The sequence below is a fragment of the Triticum aestivum genome, chromosome 1D (genome assembly GCF_018294505.1).
Source record: "Triticum aestivum cultivar Chinese Spring chromosome 1D, IWGSC CS RefSeq v2.1, whole genome shotgun sequence".
Lineage (NCBI taxonomy): Eukaryota > Viridiplantae > Streptophyta > Magnoliopsida > Poales > Poaceae > Triticum > Triticum aestivum.
Genome location: NC_057796.1, coordinates 97,226,342 through 97,249,380, shown reverse-complemented (window position 1 = coordinate 97,249,380; position 23,039 = coordinate 97,226,342). Strand labels below are relative to the sequence as shown.

General features: G+C 44.8%; 1 protein-coding gene and 1 long non-coding RNA gene across 12 annotated transcripts; one reads left to right on the top strand and one right to left on the bottom strand.

The window, feature by feature from the left end:
• Positions 1-3,399: 3,399 nt before the first annotated feature.
• On the top strand, positions 3,400-8,393 carry LOC123180552 (uncharacterized). The gene is made up of 4 exons (XM_044592621.1): positions 3,400-3,625; positions 3,938-4,431; positions 6,386-6,621; positions 7,662-8,393. The coding sequence occupies exons 1-4, from the start codon at positions 3,486-3,488 to the stop codon at positions 8,235-8,237; spliced, it is 1,446 nt and encodes a 481-aa protein (XP_044448556.1). The 5' UTR covers positions 3,400-3,485; the 3' UTR covers positions 8,238-8,393.
• A 2,089-nt stretch (positions 8,394-10,482) lies between these two features.
• On the bottom strand, positions 10,483-22,656 carry LOC123180550 (uncharacterized). 11 transcript variants are annotated; one of them, XR_006491103.1, is made up of 6 exons: positions 18,425-22,653; positions 18,015-18,315; positions 17,860-17,928; positions 16,330-17,408; positions 11,182-11,800; positions 10,483-10,775 (listed from the first exon to the last, which is right to left on the bottom strand). It is a non-coding gene; the product is annotated as an uncharacterized lncRNA (long non-coding RNA). The 11 variants fall into 11 exon arrangements; XR_006491104.1 differs by having other exon boundaries at positions 11,639-11,800; XR_006491109.1 differs by having other exon boundaries at positions 11,639-11,800; positions 17,336-17,408; positions 18,425-22,649.
• Positions 22,657-23,039: the final 383 nt, after the last annotated feature.

Sequence of the window (23,039 nt, the reverse complement as noted above, 5' to 3'; positions counted from 1 at the left end):
ATGTACTTCGTGACTCTTTCACAGTACCGTGTATTTGGGTTGTTCAAGATATGCTGCTCTGCTTTTTGACGTCTATCTCTGAAATACTTGACGGTGCCATAGAAAATACCCTCAACGATGGCTGTAAGTGGCAATGCCCGGTTTCCTCTAAGGACAAAGTTGTATGTTTCCGCGAGGTTCGTTGTCATGACACCGTACCTTGCTCCATGTGTGTCATGTAGCAAAGACCACCTCTCCAGAGGCTCATGCTCTATCCACTGCTCGAAGGTTTTAATCGACCTCCCGAGCCTTCTCCTAGTACCAGGTGGGTCAAAGCCTGGCAGGTCACATAGCCCAACAGGCTCCTCCTCCACGGCCGTTGTTCCTGTTGCCAACTATGCAGCTACTGCTTCAACATGTGCCCTCACCGCTGCATCTCTTGCAGCTTTTCTGTCCCTCACGTGTCTCTGCGTGCACACATTAAGTCTGTCGCGTATCAAATTGTACTTCCATAACTGGTTCTGCTTGCAGAGTTTTTTGAACAGATTCATCAGGTTCTTATTTCTAAACTGCGAGAAGAAATTAGCCCCCAGATGGCGCATGCACCAACGGCTCTGCAAGTCCTGCCATGGAACTTGTTCCTCAGGGCTGGGTTTGTCAGTGTCCTTATCGCACTGAGTATACCTACATGCCTGTCATGAAGGATGCACACATTGGGCTTCTCCTTCACAATTGATATTTTCAACTGCCTGAAGAACCATGTCCAACTTTCAATGTTCTCACTCTCCACAAAAGCAAATGCCAGTGGGACGACTTGATTTTGGCCGTCTTGACCTATGGCTGTCAGGATCTGACCCTTGTACTTGCCTGTGAGAAAAGTACCGTCAACACATATCACCGGTCGGCAATGCTTGAAAGCTTCGATGCATACACCGAAATAGAAGAAGAGACGATGCAACACCCTCACAGTTGGGAACTCTGGCATGAACATGTCTTGGATATCGATATAGGTGCCTGGATTCCGCTGCTGCAGGGTGTGGAGGAGGTGGACAACAGAGTCATATGCATCAAAATAAGAACCAAATCTCCTCTCAAGCGCCGCATGCTTAGCCCTCCAAGCCTTGCCATAAGAAATTCTGTACTTGAACCTGGCGAAGACTTTTGTCTGGACTGCCTTCACTTCCATAGCTTTGCCCTGCACTATCTCATTGTAAAACAATCGAGCAATAAGCGTGGATGAAAGGTTGGCATGATCTTGAGGGATGTAGGGAATAAGACAAGTGTGATTAACTAAGTCACTTATCACCCAACTTGTGCCATACTTAGGGAGAAAGCCGTGCACCCTGGCGGGACAATCTGCGTTCTTGCATACCATTGTCAGGAATTTCTGACTGGACACCTGAGCTGTGAAAACCCTTTGCGTGGACATTGCCCAATTAATTATTGCATCCTTCAGGGCTTGCTTGTTCGGATACATAGCACCCGTCGCAATATTGTTCTGGTGATATTGCCAGGCTGAATCATGTCCATCATTCACGGTCATTGCAGATGAGAAGTCATGATTCCACCATGCAGGATTCGTGACCTCCTCTGCATTTTCTTCTTCATCTGACTCGTCAGAATCATCGGCATGACCCCTTTCAACATCGGTGTCTTCTTCTTCCATCTGGTTCTGCATGTGCCCATCTACCTCGTCAGCATCCACCTCGCCATTGTAATCACCATCGGCATTTCCTCCTTCTACCTGACTACTCTGCCCTGGTTCATAACCATAAGCATTTCCTCCTTCTACCTGACTGCTCTGTTCTTGTTCGTAACCATAAGCATTTCCTCCTTCTACCTGACTGCTCTGTCCTTCGTAGCCACCCTCGCCTTCATGTGCAGTGACCTCCTTCACGACGGGAAGCACTAAAGCAACAGGATTGCATCCCCTTCGTTCACAACCTTGTAACCACCGCACCCAATCGGAGTCTCCCTCTATTGGCCTCAAATAAAAGTAATTATTGAACTTGACCGTGTCCACAATGCATGAACACCGACGGTGTGTGTTTCAGTATCAAGACCTAAACTTGCCGCAATCCATTCTTTCAACTGACTGACAGACCATGTTTGTGGTGCGCTCATTGGCACCTCTATGTGAGTAAATTCACTCAGATCTACTCCCATCTCAGTTGTTTGGACAGTACCAGGACCGTAGTAAAATCTGAACTTCACTACATCGAACATCTCGACTCACCTATTTTTTTTTCAACAACGAAATACAAGTATTAAGCAACAACTTAATATCCCCACTAACAAATATTAGACATGTCTATATATTACCTAGCTATATATTACAGAATATTAACGGAGCAACTAATACAATTCACACACCTACAAGTATATTACGAATATTTGCCGTAGCAACTACAAATATTGACAGATTAATATATTTGACTGGACTGCCTATATTAGGGACCTTTTTTCAGAACTACTACAAATACTGACACTCCTAAATACTTGACATTCACATATAGTACGGAATATTACCGGAGCAATTACACATTTTTACACAACTTATTAGTTGACATCTAAATATATTTACGTATACTACCGGGGCAAATAACAATAATCGCACACCTAATTTATTTCACATCGAAACATATTAACAAATACTACCGGAGCACCTACGAAAAATAAAATGTTTGCTGAAATATACCCTTGAAGCGTGCGTGCGAACGAAGAACGACGAACGGCGGCCACCAAACTGCCGGTGCTCCGCCTCCAACGAAGAACGACGAACGATAGCTTCACCTCCACCACACTGCCCCAACTTCACCACCACCACACTGCCCCAACTTCACCACCGCCACCTCCACCAAATGCTCACCACGACCACCACGAGCTACCCCATCAGTAGATCGAGACCTCTTTTGGCTGCCCTAACTGAGTTGAATCCATTCACGGTGCCAAAATCGCGAAAAACTTGCTCATTTAGGTGTATAAATTGGTGGCATTTTTGTGTAGAGAGAGGAGAAGGTAAGAACAGAAGAAGAACAGAAGAAATGGGAGGAAGGGGAGGATAAGGCCGTAGGGAGCAGCCGGCCAGCCGCGCGCGAGGTGGGGCCGCACCCTGTCGGCCAGCAGCTGGCTGATCGGCCCGCGGTAGGCCGACAGGGGCACGCCAGCGCCGACAGCTCCCTCCCTCCCCCTCGCGACGTGGCCAGCCCAATCCGAGGCCGACGCGTGCCAGGCGGGCCAGCAGTCGGCCAGCAGCAAGCCGATCGGCCTGCTGTGGGCCGATTAGGTCCAGTCGGCCTGCAGCGGGCCGACGATGTATTATTTGTGAAAAATATTTTTTCAGCGTAATATTTGTGTAATTTAATAAAAAAATGTATTATTTAAAAAAAATTAGCCTTCCTTCACCCCGCCGCCGCCGCTCCCTCATATGCAAATCGAAATCCTCCGCTTGATTGTCGGTTCTTCTTCTCCTCCCACGCCTTGAAGCTGCCTCCTCTTTTACCCTAATGCAGCGCCTCTACTCTTGTTCGCGACCACTCGTATCCTTCATGGCCTCTGCTCCGCCTCGCTGGTGGCCGCCAGCGCTTGCGCGACAAGTTTTCGCACCCATGGAATCTCCCTATCCACCTGTCCGTCGCGTTCACAGGTGTGTTTTCTTGTTCTGATGTTAAATCTCGCGACTCTAGTTGTTTTCGATGGTTTTGGATCTGGATTGCGGCAAAAAATAGTTTTTTTATTCACCCTAATGTTGATTTTTTAAGGTAAACGGGGGGAAATCCTTTCATAAACCCATATGATTCTCAAAAAGGAGAAAATCGCCGAAAGAAAAATAAGAATCGATTTCAGACTTACTCCTCAGAGTAGAAAATAGTACTACTTTGCTATTTCAATCCTGACTGATGATACCATATTATTTGTGCCGGATGATGAATTGACTTTTTATGCTCTTTGTTGGTAGATCTCCTCATGGATCTCAGAATATGGACGGCAGCAGTGGAGTAAAAAGCGATGAAATCAGTAAACTAGACATGCGACTGCTCATCTCTTCTGCCAACGAGAACCCTACCTTCAGTCAAGGCATGAACAACGTAGAGAGGAGGCCGATAACAAAGGTGTTTAAAGCCCATGGTGAAGATGCGAGGAAAACCAGCATGGATGTTATATATGGTAATGAAAGTGCCTGTAGGACAACCTTGGAGGTTATAGATGTTATAGGTGGCAAACAAGATACATGGGGGAAAGCTGTGGATGATTCTGGTCATGGGGAGGGAATTGTGGCGAGCGATGACGAAGAATACGATAGCTTGTTTGCAAAGATGGTTGAGCAACGTTCTGATGGTGTAGCCCCTTTGTATACACTTCCGAAATCCAAACACCGTGATGGTTCTATATACAAGAGCACTGATCCTAATCCTTGGAGAAAACAATACAATATTGCGGACTGTAAGGAGAGTAAGTGATCAATACCTCCTTTCCTATTTATTTGTACTGCCTCATGTTCCCAAGTAGTACTTACGTTTTGGACAAGGTTGTTGTCAAACCTTTTAAACTTTCAACATGCTAATTTTAGAAATATTTTGATTGCCTGTATGGAAGTCAGGTCGATCGATTTGTCTCTAGAAAATATTTGCGTGATATAAATTTTTTATTACCCAAATGCTGAATCATACAGCATGATTCGCACGTGGTAGGCTCAAGCCAGCCAGCCACCCCCCCCCCCCCCCCCCCCCCCCCCCCCCCACACACACACACACACACACACAACCAGCCATGCAGCACACATCCGTGCATCTTGGCACCTGTGACCCATGTCCGGTTGCCCATCCTCTTCTCCCTCCCCTCCAAATTGCCTCTGCCTCCTTCCTATACACATGCACACGATGCTCCTCCCTGACCGGCCTCCCTCCAAATCGATGAGGACATGGAAGCCGCTGGCGCCCAGTTCCCACAGCCAGTCGTTGAACTCCACTTACCCCAGCTTCATCGCCGCTGCTGTCGTCGCTGAGGAAAACCCGCTAGTTGGTGTGCTTGTGGTGGTGGTGGAGGAAAAATTCAGCGCTGATGCTGCTGCTTCCAATTCTTTGTGGTGGTGGTGTGATGGATTGCTGGTGTTGGAGGGGAGCAGTGTTATCGTCGTGTGGAGAGGATGGATGGAGGGAGGTGGCCATGGTTGCTCTCACCTCTGGATCTACTGCATCTGTCGTCTTCTCTGAAGACTAGTAATAGTAGGTCTGGTTGTTGGTGCTGTTGAGTGGTTGGTGTAGCATAGGCCACTTGCACGCCTCCTGGTCCAACTGCTTGCTTGCCACACTTGCGGGAGTTGCTCATCCACTGCTGTGTAGTTGCACAATCATGCTTTCGGAGTTGTCTGGCAAGCCGCGCAAAGTTCGAAGGGGTTGGAGAAAATGGACAGGACAGAATCGAAGTCGTTGCATGGAACATGGAGGGGATGAGGTGCGGGAGAGCGATTCCTTCTTTTTTGCAGAGCTGCTACCCAGACTACCATCTACTGACATAATAGCTAAGCAGGACAGCTCAATGCAAGCTTTTACTGCTGTCTAGGTCCTACTGCTCTCCGTGTACAGCTCAAAGTCAAATCCGACTTTGCTTCTTACTGCTGACAGCCATATCCTGAAGAGTCTGGAACTCTGGATGCATGCCTATACTGCTAGCTGCTGCTTCTTGCTGACATGCACGCCTTATGCATAGCTAGCTAATTTTTCATGACATCACACAACATCCACATGACCGATCATGACAAGATCAATACTAACAGCACCCTTAGATTTAACTCACACCTCCGCGTCGCTACCATCATGGTAGCCAGCAGAGGAAAGTAGCAAGAAACAGGAGAGAAAAAGATTGAGAGCTGAAGGCAAGCAAGCAGCACCTAGAGCACCAAATCTGCCAATGTGGGGACATACGGATCTGGAAGAACTCCAGCCAGATTCCCCTTAGGCACCTCCGACTTGTCACCATGGATTCGACGAGATCTGGGATGAACTTGAGGGGTTCCAGATCTTGGCATTGCTTTATTCGTCCCTTGCAATGCCACCTCCGGGAGCCTAAGAGTAATATACAAAGCCTCCCTCTCCTTCCTCTCCGGGCGCTGGAGCTGCCAGGGAGAGAGAAGAAGGAGGCTGGAGGGGAGAGCGAAGGACATATCTGGAAGAGGAAGTTGAGAGGCTCACACAGGAGCAGACCCACCAGGGAAAGCAAAATGTTGGTTTTTATTTTCTTTTTAAATAATAGATAATGAACATAGATAGTTTGCACTAAGATGAAATAGAAAATATTCAATAGGGCCATGGAATCCTCAAGCAGCATGTTCACTTCTGCTGTGTCAATTCTATGTTTACTGTATTAATTTCCAAGTAGTGTATAACTTTGTACTTTCTTTATGAAGCTTGTTTGGAGGCAATGATGTTAGCAGACCCACCAGGTTGCTTCTACTTAAATGGATTTTGCCTGCGGCATGCACCTAGTCACATGTTCCAAGTTTTCTCATTGAAGTTGGCTGAAATTACTGGTGATGATGGGTTAGTACAGTTGTATGGATACATAGCAGTGCGGGATCATCTGGATCCATTGCGTAATTATGTCGTCAATTTTACCAGAGATGCTCCCATCACTGTGGAGAAGGTGCACACCCATACTTATCTGCAAATATTTCTAGGAATGAGTCTATCTAACTCCCCCAAGTATTGACGTAAGTCTACGACTTAACTCCCTCAAGTATAAAACCAGGTATTTTGGGTCCTTAAAAGTGTTAAATGCTGTCTTCACTCTCTGGTGCGGGTTTGGATGTGGTTTATGCCCACATGCTCCGTTACGTGGATGCTGCCACATGTGCAAAACCACACTAGGAAATTGGTTAGACTTTAGACAGTATGGTATACTTTGCGGGTCAAATGCCCAATGTCATACTTAGGGGGTTAAGCAGACGAATCTTGATACCTAAGGGGGTTACGTAGACTTTTCCGTTATTTCAAATTACTTTTTTTTTTCATAATATATCACGTGCATAGAACTTGTGATTGGACCATACATAATCCTGATAGTGTATAACAATCTCTTTGATGTCATTATTAAAGATGCTTCAGTGATATTAATCTGTCCCAAAGCAGCTTATTAATACTTTGGATTTTATAAACCACTATTATACGAAGTCTCAGATTGTTCTTATATTGCAAAATGACAATGCACTATGAAAACAGTTCTAACTTACATAACTGTGGCTATCATTAATTCCAAACAAAATAAAAAAGATTTAAGTTTTGGACTCTTGGTTGCTACTAGTTACACCACACAATTGATTTTCTTTTGTTTATTGACATGTGAAGATGCATAGCATGAATGATCCCATTACTAAAAAATGCTTTCTTTTCTCTTCTCATTTGAACAGGTTTATGCAACTAAATACTTAGGATTTGATACAAAAACGAATAAATTGAGGGGGCCAATTTTCCATCATTTTTTTTGAAACGACCAATTTTCCATCATTAACACCGTTATGCACTTTGTAACCATTCAGTTCGACAAACGACAAAGATCTGTTCCAGCAATTGCAAAATATCCTTTCAAGTAAATAGTGTTACTAGTGAAAACCATAATGGAAGTATTTAGCTTCAGATTACTCTTACTTTTATATGAAGAGATACTAAATGATATGAATTCTACAGGGTTCTCTCATCCACATGACTGGCCCTAAGCGAGGGATAGATTTTCGTGACGATATTGTAATTGAATATGACATGAGGATCAAGACAGGCGAAGAAGAAACGCATGATCTATCGCTTATAGATGGTGCATCGTTCATAGGGAATGTGGACGTATCGAGCGCACGCGCACGTGCAAAACGTATCCTTGGCAATGGTGGTGCAATTGACATAACAGTATCGCGTATCGAGCACGCCGTTGAGGCGACTGTAGAAGTTCTTATATCAGAAGTGCAGAGGGGTTTCAATTTGTGCCTTGGTTGTTTTACCAGTGATTTGGATGAAGAAATCCAACTCTTTGATGGTGCCATTGGTGAGTCACGATGCTTAAAGAGGTCTGTGGTTGCTGTAGCTATACGTTCTTGGTTGGAGCTGAAGTTCAAGGTTGGCCCGGAGTCATCCAGTTCAGCTGAACATTGTTGTTCCTTCCGGGCGAACAGCCATGGGCTTGGTACTCAGAAGATAAACACTGGTTCTGCGTTGATCTCAGTGAATGTGACTTGGTCGCCATTGCCTTGTGGGGCATCGAAGTTTTTCTAGTTAATCTTTAAACTTTGTCAGCTAAGCATGCCTGTAGCGAGCTTTCAAATAGGCAGTCTAGAGTGGAACACTTATACGTGATAAAGCGCTATATTGGCTGCCTATGTTGAGTGAACATGGATCAAACCAGTGTGATAAACAAGTTTCTGTATTGTACGTGAATATTCTGTGCGTTCTTTTTCTATTTTTTTGTGAAAGATATTCTGTGCAGGGGTTTTGGCGAAAGATATTCTGTGCGAGGGTTCGCCCTGACAGGAGTACATGCCCTGCGGGAGTTTATACATGCCCTTGAGAACCCCAAATACACACGTTGCTGTCTCGATCAGTAATGGCAGTGAACCTGGCGAGCAATCGCGCCGGGAGGGGATCAACTAGTATAGAAAATGAGCCTAGGGTGCAAAAATAGAAAAACAAACCTGAGCCATTAGATGCAGCATCATTGGTACAGATAGAGGTGCACGGTTCTTAATGTACATTTCTAACACCCCCCCCCCCCCCCTCATATATCAAGGAGGAGACTAGAATGAGATCGGAGCTTCATATGCGATCTACTCCCTTCGTTTCAAAGTAGATGACCTAATTTTATACTAACTCAAGTATAAAATTAGTACAAAGTTGAGTCATCTATTTTGGAACGGAGGGAGTAGCACTTGGGCTATTAGATGGTTGTCGTATGGTACAGATGGTGAGGTGGGTTTGGATGACAAATTATACATCCAGCCCCCTGAGCTCTCGTAATATTGCCTTTAGTAGCTCTCTCACTTTTATTTTGTAGTAAGTACCTGGTACACACAAAATGGATTGCGTGAAGTACGGTATATGCATGAAACAAATATTTTTGGGAATGTAAAATATATATATAATTAAATGGTATATGCATGAAACAAATATTTTTGGGAATGTAAAAAATATATATAATTAAATGTTAAAACTGCTCTCTAGCTGTAGACATTACTGACATAGGAATATCTCCGGTTGTGCCATATTTTCCAATAATGCACAGAATCCATCATCAAGAACACAAACTTGAAAATGTTTATCACAATTTTTTTCACACGTGCTTGTTTTCAAAAGCTGAAAATTGTACTGAACAACAGCATCATCTAAGTGTTCTTGCCTAAAACAGATCTTTTTTGCCTGAAAGAAAAAACATCACCAATGTGTTTATGTCACAATAATAATATCATTGACAGGTATGGAAGAAGAAATATACCCAAAAAGAAACTTTTGCTAGATAAAATGCACCAGAAAGAAGATTGGCTTACAAACTGATGAGTATTTTTTTTGAAACGGACAAATTGATGAATACACGTACATCCGAAAAGATATGATTGGACGTACAAACAAAGAAGCTTGCTTGCATAAGATTAATGAACAACACAAACATGGGATTGGACGAGAGGAGCATCTGCACTACATATCAAGACATGAATTAACACACAAACCACGCCATCCGCCCAATAAATGAGTCTCGCAAAAGGGGAACAACAGAGTTGCGGCTAGATCCGCAGCCGAGGGTACCGGGACGCCGTATCCAACGGATGCGTGTGGCAGGAACTCGATGACGTCTTGGAAGAGGGGCGACACTTTCTAGCAGCTGGATCGCATGGCATGGCAGGGTCGGGTCTCGTGATGGCCGGAGATGGAGGCAGTGTGCCTTGGAACCATAAGATCCAGCGACATGGAGGATTGGGACGGGTGGATCTGGGTGGCTGTGAGACTTAGGCATGGTTGATCCAGCGAGGTCAGCGGCGCACGTCGGAGCGGCTCACCGCTCACGACGATGCACTCCGGCTGCTCGTGCCAAGAATGGCTTGATTTTGATGTTGACTGCTGAGTCGTGTGGTGAGAGGAGCTCAGACTGCTATATTTCAGCATGTTGAGGTGTTTCATGCAAAATGTGTAGCACCTCTCCACCTTGCTCGATCTGTACCATAGGATCGCCATTAGATGGCTCAGATGTATTGATCGTACGACCGCATCCCAAGCCCTGATCGTATACAAGTTGCCCCCCATATATCAGTCATACAATTCTTCATTAATAAAACTACTTTTCAGATCTGTACATATGCCCTCTCGTCTTAGATTTATAAAAAATCTGCACATATGTACTGCGTGAAGCTTCTGTGTATCTAATTTCGTCAGTAACTTGTGTTATCACGAATCATGCAAGAAATTCGAACATGTTGGTCACTAAAAAGTATGTGAGCATCATCAGAAATATCTTTCAGTGCATGAGACTTAATTCATCCACTTCAAGCAAACATAGATTTCAAACTGCACAATCACAATCATGAACCAACAGAAGAGACATAAATACATATCAAGTGTTACATTGCATTAGAGGATCATTTGTGGTACATCATGGGCAAGACTGATTATGAACGGCGAAAATAAATCACAGCTCAACAAGCAGTGACATTAGAAACTCCATCAACTTGGCTAGAATGGTTATACAGAACAGAAAAGCTACAGCCTTTTGCCTCCAGTTCTAGTGCTTCTTGCTCATCAAGCTTCTTGTGCTGGTAGAGATCAAACCTAACAAATACAGTTCAGTTAGCACAGGTCCATGCAAGTGTCATATCTTCACACTTGATGAAGTTTTAACATAGCCTCAAGCAGATTACAAGTTTCAAGGACCACATAAAAGCAGAAATAGCAATGTTAAAAAATGGTAATGAACAAAAAGGCAGATTATTATTTTAATTCAACAGTACTAAACAAAGAATGATGGCACGCATTACATTATGCTTTGTAGTAACTAGATGACCCCGTTGTGCCCATGGCACAAAAAGCGAGAAACGAGCCGGGCATTTAAACCATGCAAATGAGTGATTTAGAACCAAATTAATAGATACTTAGGTACACATATTGTTATATATTCTATTACATGGTAGCATGATAGCTCAAAAGAAAGTTATGAGATCACTTGATGATAGCTTACATTGGCTTTATAAACCAAGTTGTATTAGGAGAGATGCATCATAGATATAGCACTTGTCTCTTAACATTAGGCTGAGTCTTGTATCTACTGCCAGATGAAAAGACCAAGACATGAAGACGGTGGTATTAGGTAGTCATTGCTGAATGTCTCATCTGTACCGTACTTCATTTGATGGCAGTCTATCAACAGAGTTGGTTAATAGAAGCAAGCACCAGGCATAAGAAGCCTCCATAGTAGAACAGCAATATGCAGGGGCGTGTACAAAAGCATCTTAAAGCAGTGGGTGTAAAAATACATTGTGTTCCTACAACATCAGATCTCATACTTGCACATAACAAAAGCAATTCGCAGGGCAGGGCTATAGATGTCGCATTAGTACCATTGTTAGTAAGATCATAAGCTTGCCAAATATATAAGTGGGGCACAACTTATAAGGAAAAGGAAGCTAGCCCATCACCTGAGCGGTAGAGTTCTTCATCCGAGCTATCATAGTTGAAAGCACCCAACTCATCAGCACTGCTGTTCATCATCTGAATAGCAAGGTCCTGACTTTGTTTGCTGCAGCATATCATTTGAGAGACTGAGACCAAGGTTGATTCATCAAGGTGAGTTCAACATACTGCACATGAAGCAAGGCATGATTAAGCCGACACTCTGACATATCTTATACATTGAAGCTCATCCTTGGTGTCATAGCCAGTGTCTAGCGCACCACCCCAACCTTTTGTTAGGCTGTTGATGGCCTTGTCTCTTTTTTTTTTGTTCAATCTGACGCAAAAGAGACTGATTTTCGTTTTGAGTGGACTGAATTTCTTTCTTAGCAGACTGTCCTTCTCATAGTTGTAATCCCATGGGATCCTATTGCAAGTTAGCTCCATATATTGCATAGCTTCATTTGGCAGAAATTCTACAGTTGTTTTTAGCCCTTCTATTTGCAATATACTTATATGATGACAGATATATATGAAATAATATGAAATAAAATTGAAATACTACTCAGGTTCGGTATTGTTCTCTTTTGTTTTTTAGTGGGTTTAGGATGGCTAACATATTTAGCTCAGAAACTTCTGTCCAGTGGGTATTCTCCATTTATTTATTACAACCAATTGTCATAGCCTGCTATGGTTGCTTCATGATGCCTTGTCTCCTATTTTGTTTGCTTGTGATGGATTAATCTGTCAGAAAACCGATGTAACATCATGTAACGAAACTATATGAAAAGCATGCCCTATTCTATCAAACTACCAAGACACGACAACAAATAAGTAGAAATCACTGGAGCACCATTGGTGGATCAAAATTTTAAATGGTGAAGCTCTATTTGCTGGTTTAGCATAACCTAATTGTAAATGATAATAACAACCTAAAAGGCTTGAGCACGCCGGACAGACCATGCCTGCTGCCAAATCCTAGTTCTTAATTTAGCATCGGTCAATCCTAGAAGCCAGCCTAACCCAAGAACCCACGCTGAATGCTAGAACATCTCCAACCAGATCAAGCTATTTCCAAGTAAGAAGGGTACATTAGTTCTTAATTTGGTATGTTTTATGTACAGAAATAACATTAAAAGCAGAACATGTTTGTCAATGTATTCCCAGAACAATCCTCCTGGAAGGCTGGAACATAGCAAGCATACAACATACTAATCAAATCCAGCACATATTTGGGACACTCAAGCGACACATTCATAAAAATTTAGCCAAATCTGACCATAAGGATCATTCTATATTACAAATCAGCAATATTAATACTTTGTTCTCCCCTATAACAACTACCTGAAAAGCGAAAAATAAGAACACACTTGGTAATATACATGGTCTAATATTTTTTTGCAAAGATAATTCAGTTAGCTCAGTTTAATTTCATAGTACATGAGTAAATACCACGATGATGCATACATTCTGATGCAGCGGACGCGCCACATCGGAACCCGGGTGTGGTGGAAAATGGGCAAGGGCCGGGCCGTCACCCCCCAAGTGGCGCGCCGTATCTTGATCCGGATACGGTGGCAAGTGAGCGAGGATCAGGTCGTCGCATCCTTAGTGGCACGCTACATCGGCGCCCGGATGTAGTGGAAAATGAGCAAGGGTCTTCGCATTTGACTCGACGAGTGCGAAGGGTAAGGAAGCTAGCCGAGCCTAGGAGGATTCGCTTAGGTAGCTGGAACGTAGGGTCTCTGACAGGGAAGCTTCGGGAGCTAGTTGATGCAGCGGTGAGGAGAGGGGTTGATATCCTTTGCGTCCAAGAAACCAAATGGAGAGGACAGAAGGCGAAGGAGGTGGACGATACCGGCTTCAAGCTGTGGTACACGGGGACGGCTGCAAACAGAAATGGCGTAGGCATCTTGATCAACAAGAGCCTCAAGTATGGAGTGGTAGACGTCAAGAGACATGGGGACCGGATTATCCTGGTCAAGCTGGTAGTTGAGGACTTGGTTCTCAATGTTATCAGCGCGTATGCCCCGCAAGTAGGCCACAATGAGAACACCAAGAGGGAGTTCTGGGAAGGCCTGGAAGACATGGTTAGGTTAGGAGTGTACCAATTGGTGAGAAGCTCTTCATAGGAGGAGACCTCAATGGCCACGTGGGTACATCTAACACAGGTTTTGAAGGGGCGCATGGGGGCTTTGGCTATGGCATCAGGAATCAAGAAGGAGAAGATGTCTTAAGCTTTGCTCTAGCCTACAACATGATTGTAGCTAACACCCTCTTTAGAAAGAGAGAATCACATCTGGTGACTTTTAGTAGTGGCCAACACTAGCCAGATTGATTTCATCCTCTCGAGAAGAGAAGATAGGCGTGCGTGCCTAGACTGTAAGGTGATACCTGGAGAGAGTGTTGTACCCCAGCATAAGTTGGTGGTTGCTGACTTCCACTTTCGGATTCGTGTCCAGCGGGATAAGCGTGCCAAAGTTGCTAGAACGAAGTGGTGGAAGCTCAAGGGGGAGGTAGCTCAGGTGTTCAAGGAGAGGGTCATTAAGGAGGGCCCTTGGGAGGAAGGAGGGGATGAGGACAATGTGTGGATGAAGATGGCGACTTGCATTCGTAAGGTGGCCTCGGAGGAGTTTGGAGTGTCCAGGGGAAGGAGAAGCGAAGATAAGGATACCTGGTGGTGGAATGATGATGTCCAGAAGGCGATTAAAGAGAAGAAAGATTGCTTCAGACGCCTATACCTGGATAGGAGTGCAGACAACATAGAGAAGTACAAGATGGCGAAGAAGGCCGCAAAGCGAGCTGTTGGTGAAGCAAGGGGTCGGGCATATGAGGACCTCTACCAACGGTTAGGCACGAAGGAAGGTGAAAGGGACATCTATAAGATGGCCAAGATCCGAGAGAGGAAGACGAGGGATATTGGCCAAGTCAAATGCATCAAGGACGGAGCAGGCCAACTCTTGGTGAAGGACGAGGAGATTAAGCATAGATGGCGGGAGTACTTCGACAAGCTGTTCAATGGGGAGAATGAGAGTTCTACCATTGAACTGGACGACTCCTTTGATGAGACCAGCATGCGTTTTGTGCGGCGCATCCAGGAGTCTGAGGTGAAGGAGGCTTTAAAAAGGATGAAAGGAGGCAAGGCGATGGGCCCTGATTGTATCCCCATTGAGGTGTGGAAAGGTCTCGGGGACATAGCGATAGTATGGCTAACCAAGCTTTTCAACCTCATTTTTCGGGCAAACAAGATGCCAGAAGAATGGAGACGGAGTATATTAGTACCAATCTTCAAGAACAAGGGGGATGTTCAGAGTTGTACTAATTACCGTGGAATTAAGCTGATGAGCCATACAATGAAGCTATGGGAGAGAGTCATTGAGCACCGCTTAAGAAGAATGACAAGCGTGACCAAAAATCAGTTTGGTTTCATGCCTGGGAGGTCGACCATGGAAGCCATTTTCTTGGTACGACAACTTATGGAGAGATATAGGGAGCAAAAGAAGGACTTGCATATGGTGTTCATTGACTTGGAGAAGGCCTATGATAAGATACCGCGGAATGTCATGTGGTGGGCCTTGGAGAAACACAAAGTCCCAGCAAAGTACATTACCCTCATCAAGGACATGTACAATAATGTTGTGACAAGTGTTCGAACAAGTGATGTCGACACCGATGACTTCCCGATTAAGATAGGACTGCATCAGGGGTCAGCTTTGAGCCCTTATCTTTTTGCATTGGTGATGGATGAGGTCACAAGGGTATACAAGGAGATATCCCATGGTGTATGCTCTTTGCGGATGATGTGGTGCTAGTTGACGATAGTCGGACGGGGGTAAATAGGAAGTTAGAGTTATGGAGACAAACCTTGGAATCGAAAGGGTTTAGGCTTAGTAGAACTAAAACCGAGTACATGATGTGCGGTTTCAGTACTACTAGGTGTGAGGAGGAGGAGGTTAGCCTTGATGGCCAGGTGGTACCTCGGAAGGACACCTTTCGGTATTTGGGGTCAATGTTGCAGGAGGATGGGGGTATTGATGAAGATGTGAACCATCGAATCAAAGCCGGATGGATGAAGTGGCGCCAAGCTTCTGGCATTCTCTGTGACAAGAGAGTGCCACAAAAGCTAAAAGGCAAGTTCTACAGGACGGCGGTTCGACCCGCAATGTTGTATGGCGCGGAGTGTTGGCCGACTAAAAGGCGACATGTTCAACAGTTAGGTGTGGCGGAGATGCGTATGTTGAGATGGATGTGTGGCCACACGAGGAAGGATCGAGTCCGGAATGATGATATACGAGATAGAGTTGGGGTAGCACCAATTGAGGAGAAGCTTGTCCAACATCGTCTGAGATGGTTTGGGCATATTCAGCGCAGGCCTCCAGAAGCTCCAGTGCATAGCGGACGGCTAAAGCGTGCGGAGAATGTCAAGAGAGGGCGGGGTCGACCGATTTGACATGGGAGGAGTCCGTTAAGAGAGACCTGAAGGATTGGAGTATCGACAAAGAGCTAGCTATGGACAGGGGTGCGTGGAAGCTTGCTATCCATGTGCCAGAGCCATGAGTTGGTTGCGAGATCTTATGGGTTTCACCTCTAGCCTACCCCAACTTGTTTGGGACTAAAGGCTTTGTTGTTGTTGTTGTTGTTGTTGTATGCATACATTCTGATAATGACTTCCATCAAGTAGAAGGTGATCTGAAATAATTATCTCCAGTGGCACTACCCTTTCCGGTACATCAGTCCAATGGTGCACTTTTTGATTACTGAGACGGGAAGAAGATGCCTTGCAATATCTGCAAGGTACAATGCACAAGTTTCAATATGCGGTACTTTTTACCAAGAGTGCACGGATAGAAAATAAGCTGTTTTTTTAAATCTTTGCATGAAACTCAAGTTTTTTACGTGTAATGTGCATATATGGACCATATCATATATAGGAAGCGTAACACGTGTGCTAACCAACCTTGATATTGCTTGCTTGGGATGCTGGTTGACAGGAAAATTAATTATAGACTGAAAGTTGTGCAGAATCATAAATAGATTGAGAAATTTCAAGATGTGTAAAAACAAGACTTATGACATTCTCAGACAGGTGGTACAAAGTAGAAATATATATTATTGCAAGTTTTAATTCTTCAGGTATGTACGCCGTTATTCTTATTCAGAAAAGCCAATGCTTAAGTACTAATTTGTATACCGAGGATCCACCTGTGTGAGTGTGATACAGGGCAATTTATAAGTCTAGGTTCAGCAAAACGTCAGTATCAGCAAGGCAATACCTGTACCATATGATATGGATACAATCTTAACTAAAACTTGTGTGGACTATACATTTTTTGCTTTGGTTCTCAGGAGGGTAGGCAGTGATTAAGCACAAGATTTAGGCCGTGTTCGGAACTTCCCCGCTCCGTGGAGTTCAGGAGTTGGGTTTTGGCAGCTCCGCCTAATTAAGCTAAAGGATGGTCCGCTCCGGGAGCGGAGTTAACGGAGCCGAGAGAAACCGAACGCAGCCTTAGTTCCTACTCTTTAGAGTTCACATGCTATAAACTTGATATCTAGTCGTAACAGAATCAAAGTGAGACCAAATTATAGCCTTTTCTGCTCCAGTGTCTGAACAATTAAGCATAGACATTTTGATACCATTTTCAGGTGGTGGTTAACAGATGGATAAAACTCAAACACAGTATCTAGCAATAGAGTTAAGATAATCCCTCATAACCATGGCGTACATGTGATAAGAAAGCAAGGAATAGTCACCAACGAGCATTATGCACATGCTGATCAGTCCCTGTTGCTGAGTTGCTGAATGCATCAGGTTGAAAGGAAGGAAGACAAACATGAAAAATTCACAATGCTAGTATTAGCCACGAATTCATCTGCAAACTGATATAACATCTAAACTGTAGAAAAGTATATACTGGTTCAGATCGCAAGCAGCAGGGTCTAAAGAGGTACTAATACACAGTATTTTTTAAAGGACAATATATTTTCATGGTGTAATCTGCTAATTCAAGCTAGACAAGTTTTGTGGTTCAGAAAACCAAATCCATTGTTCCGAATTTGCATCGTACACAGAACATACCCAGGCACGGACAATCAACTGAACCGAGCCAACAGATGAAACAAAGACTTGCAAAGCAGGCAAGAAGCAGGACGCGAAGGAACACAAGGGAAAAAAGAACGGAATCCATCAGGGCACAAGCATTTCACCGAACAGTAGGGCAGCAAGAAAAGGTGGGGCTAATTTTCTCACCTCAATGCCGAAGGCAAGATTGACGCAGGGACCTACTCCAGAGCGAGAAACAGGCAAACATCACAAAACCTACGGAGGACAGAAATCTACTGTAAGGAGTAAGACCAAAGAAGAATTTGAGGAGGCAAAGGAAGGAAGAGGATGGAAGAACAAACCTCAGCGACATGAATGGAGCAGAGGAAGCAACCCCATCGCCGTAGACAGAACGAAAGCACCGGCGACTGAGGGGCGAAGAAGTGGCGTGCCTGCCGGCGTCGCAGGTCTGGATGCAGAGACGAAGCTCGTCGCCGTCCGGACGGCCACCCTCGAGGCTGGCCCGAAACGCGCACTCCACGAGCGGGAGGAAAACTGCGTACACACGACAAGTCGTCCTCCTCGCCGCTGAGGGCCCCAACACCGGCCTTTAACTCCACGAGCAGGAGCTGCATCTCGTGCGAGCCGTGGCTGCCCTTGCCCCTGCGCCATCCATCACACCATAAAACGCACCGCACGAATAAAAATCAAATCAGATCAATGCCGATCGAGATGAACCAAACAATCGCACCAGGTAGGCGAGCGGACGGACCTCGTAGCGCCGAGGGGGCCGACATCGACGGGCCCATCGCCGACGCGGACGATGCCAGGACCGTGTTCGGCGGGCCGGAGAGCACCGCGCGACCGCGGGCCGACTGCTCCCCGGCGGCGAGGCTGACGGATGACCCGGTCGTCATCTCGTCCTCGCACTCCACCGTGGGGATGGGAAGGCGGAGCCAGGCGAAGTGAGCAACGAGGAAGGTCGAGAGGCAAGCTGAAGGTGGGGTTGAGGACAAGCGACTGGCGAGATCGGCAAGGAGAGGGGTGCGGGGGGAGAAAACTGCGAGGGCTGCGCACCCACCCACCACGACGGTTCAACGAATGTGATCACAGTGCATCCCTGACAAACCCAGGCACCGAGGCGCTGTAAGTTTCAAATGAACCGACCCACTTCTACCCTTTGAACTTACAGGCGGGACCAGAACACACAGGCCCAGTCGCAGCGACAAAACAAATAGGACGCCGATATCTCCCGAATGTTCGGTCTGGACCCCTCACGAACGCTTTCGTTCGGCAGGGGCAATTTTTGACAAATTTGACCTATAGACGAAATCAAATCACAGAATGAACTATCCGTGAAACTATTTCACGCGGCTGACCTTTTTGTGTGACGCCCGACACGAAGGCGCCACACTACACTGTGCAACGCCTCACAGATAGGCGCTACACGGCCAGCGTCGCACCCGTGTGATCAGAAAATTACTAAGTCAGTGTGCAGCACCTGAGAGCTAAGCGCCACACTATACAGTGTAGCGCCTAGCTACCAGGCGTTGCACTAGTGCAGCGCCTAGCTCCCAGGTGTTGCACTAGTGCAGCGCCTGAGAGCTAGGCGCCACGGGTCAGCCGCGTGAAATAGTTTCACGGACAGTTCATTCTGTGATTTGATTTCGTCTCTAGGTCAAATTTGTCAAATTTGCCTTCGGGAGGAGAGAGCATCGAAATCACGAACGCCCTCCCCAGGCCCGGGCCTTTTTCATGTAAAATGAAAAAGAAAAAAAAGCCCAATAGCACAACAAAAGAAGAAGCCCAGATTCTGTTTACTTTTTCTGTGACAAATAAAAAGACTAGTTTTTGCTATACTACAAAAAAAATGTCATCAACTTTAGAAGCAGAAAAATGCCAGGGAGAATTTCAAAAAGTACCATTCGAGTTTGACCAAACTATTTTATGATTTTCCATGATATAATTTTACAAATAGCAAGGTTTACAACATATTTGATTCCTAACAAAAGCATGGGAAAGTTGCCAGGGCAAAAAATTCAAAAATACAATGGCAAAAAATAATTCCCATGACAAAAAAGAAAAGTAAAAATTGCCGTGCCAATAAACTGGAAAATGCCATGCTACAATCTGAATAATGGAAAATGTAGAATGTATTTTTTGGAGTACTAGTCACAAAAAAGCAAGTTTATGGAATTTGTTCATAGCATGGCAAGTTCCATGCCTGGTCACATGGCAAAACTATGAAATTTTCAGACTTGTCACATGGGCAAATTTATGTATTCCAGGACATGGCAAATTTATGCATATTCGGTGCACAAGAAACATGGCAAAATTATGCATTATTTCCACTAACTGAAAATTGCCATGGCAAAAAATGAAGGTATATTTGCCATGGAGAATGAGAAGTAAAAATTGTCGTAAATGATAAGTAAAATTTGCCATGCATGCATAAGTAAAAATGCCATGGCGATAAAGGATAAAAGTTGCCATGCCAAACATAAGAAACAAAACTTGCCATGTCAATAAAATGGTGAATTTGCCATGGGCTTTGAAAGTTAATTGCCCATGGCTATACAAGTTAATTTAAAATTTCCATGGGATTTAAAAGTTAGTTTACCCATGGCTATATAAGTTGTCGTGGGAAAAAACACAACTACAAACAAATAGTGATTTTAGTTGACATGGCAAGTTTGCCATGTTTTTCAGCATATTAGGTTGCCATGATTTCGAACATCTTTAGTTGCCATGGCAAGTTTGCCATGTTTTTGAACATCTTAAGAAGTTTGCCATATTTATGTATGAACTTAATAAAAAAAGTTTGCCATGTTTTTGCACATCTTTAGTTTGCCGTGGCAAGTTTGCAAATGGTTTTGAACATTTTAAAAATGGCATGGCAAGTTTAACATGTTTTTGAACATCTGTAAGTTTGCCATATTTTTGAACATCTTAAGTTGCCCTGGCAAGTTTGCCATGTTTTTCAACATCTATAACGTTGCCATGGCAAGTTGGAATGTTTTTGAAAATCTGAAACATTGCCATGGCAAGTTGGAATGTTTTTGAACATCTAAAACCTTGCCATGTTTTTTAACATCTTAAAATTGCCATGGAAACTTTTCTGATAACTAACTTCGAATTAGTTCTCTCTACAATTTGCCATGGCAACCTTCTGATGTCAACTTAAAAAAATCACTCTACGAAATTTCCATGGCAACTTTCTGATAGAAACTTAGAATTATGTGTCTCTCTATAATTTGCCATGGCAACTTTTCTGATAACAACTTAGAATTATTTTTGTCTCAACAAATTTCCATGGCAAATTTTTGGTAACAACTTAGAATTACTGTCTCTATTTACAATTTTTCGCCATGGCAACTTTCTTGATAACTAACCTAGAATTATTTTCTTTTTATAGTTTGCCATGGCAACTTTATTATAACAATTTAGAATTATTGTCTCTAACTACAATTTGCCATGGTGAATTAGTAAAAATGTCATGATGCATAAACTAAATTTGCCATGGTGAATTAGTAAAATTTGCCATGATCCATGAACTAAATTTGCCATGCTTTAAAAAGAAACTTGCCATGTATGTTAAATAGTTTTCTAATATATTTCCCATTTGACCATAGCTGAATTTGCCATGTGACCATTAATGAATTTGCCAAGTTATGAACAAAAAGACTAGGAAAATGAAAAATGACAGAATATGCCATGTGACAAAAAATAATGGAATTGTTGTGACAGAAATGCCATGTTACGAAAGTCACCGAATTTCATAGGACATAACATTACTCAGCTAGCTACATGAAAATTCAAAAATAAAATGCATCAGCTCGAAGAAATAATGCGATTGACACATCAAAACTATGACAGAAATGTAAAACTTGATGGCAAAACTACGGCATGGCAAAAAAGAACTCCTATGTAGTGATGGCAGAACGTATGAATTTGGCGCGGCAAAATTTGGTTCTCCCTAAGAAAACAAAATGGAAAAATTGTGGTGGAACGATTCTAAATTTGCCGTTCACTGCATATTGGAAATTGCCCTAGAATATCCCTACCAGTTCTGAACCAGATCGAAAACTACATATCACAAAAATACCATGGTACAGAATGGGGGTGAAAATTGCCATGACATATCTACTAGTGCACTGGGTCATGGCATGTCATCTGTACTAGTTTACTGGGTCATGGGATGCAATTTGGGGTGAGAAAACTAAACACAAAACTCGGATGTGCCTCTACTGGGTCATGGCACATCAATTTGCAGATAATCAAACTAACAAAAATGAAAAAAAAGACGGGGGGTTGAGGATGTTGCCACCTGCAGTGGAAAAAGATCCAAATGCCTTTTGCAGTTTGCCGCCGTGGTGGTCAAGCTCGACCTGCGGCTGCGGCGTCACCTAGCGAACAACGACGAGCATGGATTCCCTGCAGCCTTGCAGCAAAAGATGATGCGGAGGACCGCCACGCCCGTCATCGAGTAGTGCGCCTCCCCAATCTTGCAGCCATAGGGTGCGCTGCCCCCTGGCTGTGGCTGCGGGCCTGCGGCAAGGACGCCCAGCCGCATGGGAGGTGATAGCCGCACCGAGCGATTAGAGCAGCCGCAACAGTGGCCATGGACGGCGGCTAGGTGCGCGCAGACGGAGGCGGCCTCGACGGCGGCGCGGGCAAGCAGGCGGCGCTCGCTCTCCGCCCACGTCGCCTCGTTGAGTCGGTCGGCGCGGACCCGGAGCGCGCCAGCCTCGATGATGGCCGCCAGGTCGAGCAATCAATGTGCGCGCAGACGGAGGTGGCCTCGACGGCCGCCGCGGCCACTCGCCTCGCTTGAGCCGGTCGGCGGGAACCCGGAGTGCGCCGTCCTAGAGCTTCGCGTCGGCGAGCAGCGCGGCGCTCGTCCTCCTCCTCATCTCGAGCCGAGTAAAACGAGTGGTGTGGCTGTGGGCGAAGGTGGGAGTGGATAAGGAGAGAGACGTGCGGCGGGAGGAAGAAACGTTCGGGCTGAGCAAAAGAATCCCCGAACGACTTTGGTTGCTGACCTGTCAAGCTCCAGAGCTTCAAAATTCGTGCACCACGATGGACGGCAACGAGTGCGTTCGGAGTGATTTGCTAAAACCTGGCACGTTCGGGAGTTATTGATTCTGAACAAATAAGGCCGAGTAGAAAGTATGCGTGCACCTTTCACCTGCCATGTTACTCTCTTTTACCCAACGGGCGCAGGCCTCTGCGTCACTTTACCCAACGAGCAGAGATGGCGAATGCAACCGCTCACGCGCACAAGACGCTGCAACGCGGGCCTAAATGCAAGCCGGGACCACCATAAAAGGCAGGGACGAGTAAAGCAGCGGGATTCCAATTCTCAGCCAATCAACGCGCATTCAGCG

Bases quoted from the DNA above. Each gene is read 5' to 3' on its own strand.
- LOC123180552 (XM_044592621.1), top strand. From the start codon at position 3,486: ATGCAGCGCCTCTACTCTTGTTCGCGACCACTCGTATCCTTCATGGCC. The intron at 3,626-3,937 runs GTGTGTTTTCTT...CTTTGTTGGTAG, and splicing joins CCTGTCCGTCGCGTTCACAG to ATCTCCTCATGGATCTCAGA. The intron at 4,432-6,385 runs GTAAGTGATCAA...TTCTTTATGAAG, and splicing joins TATTGCGGACTGTAAGGAGA to CTTGTTTGGAGGCAATGATG.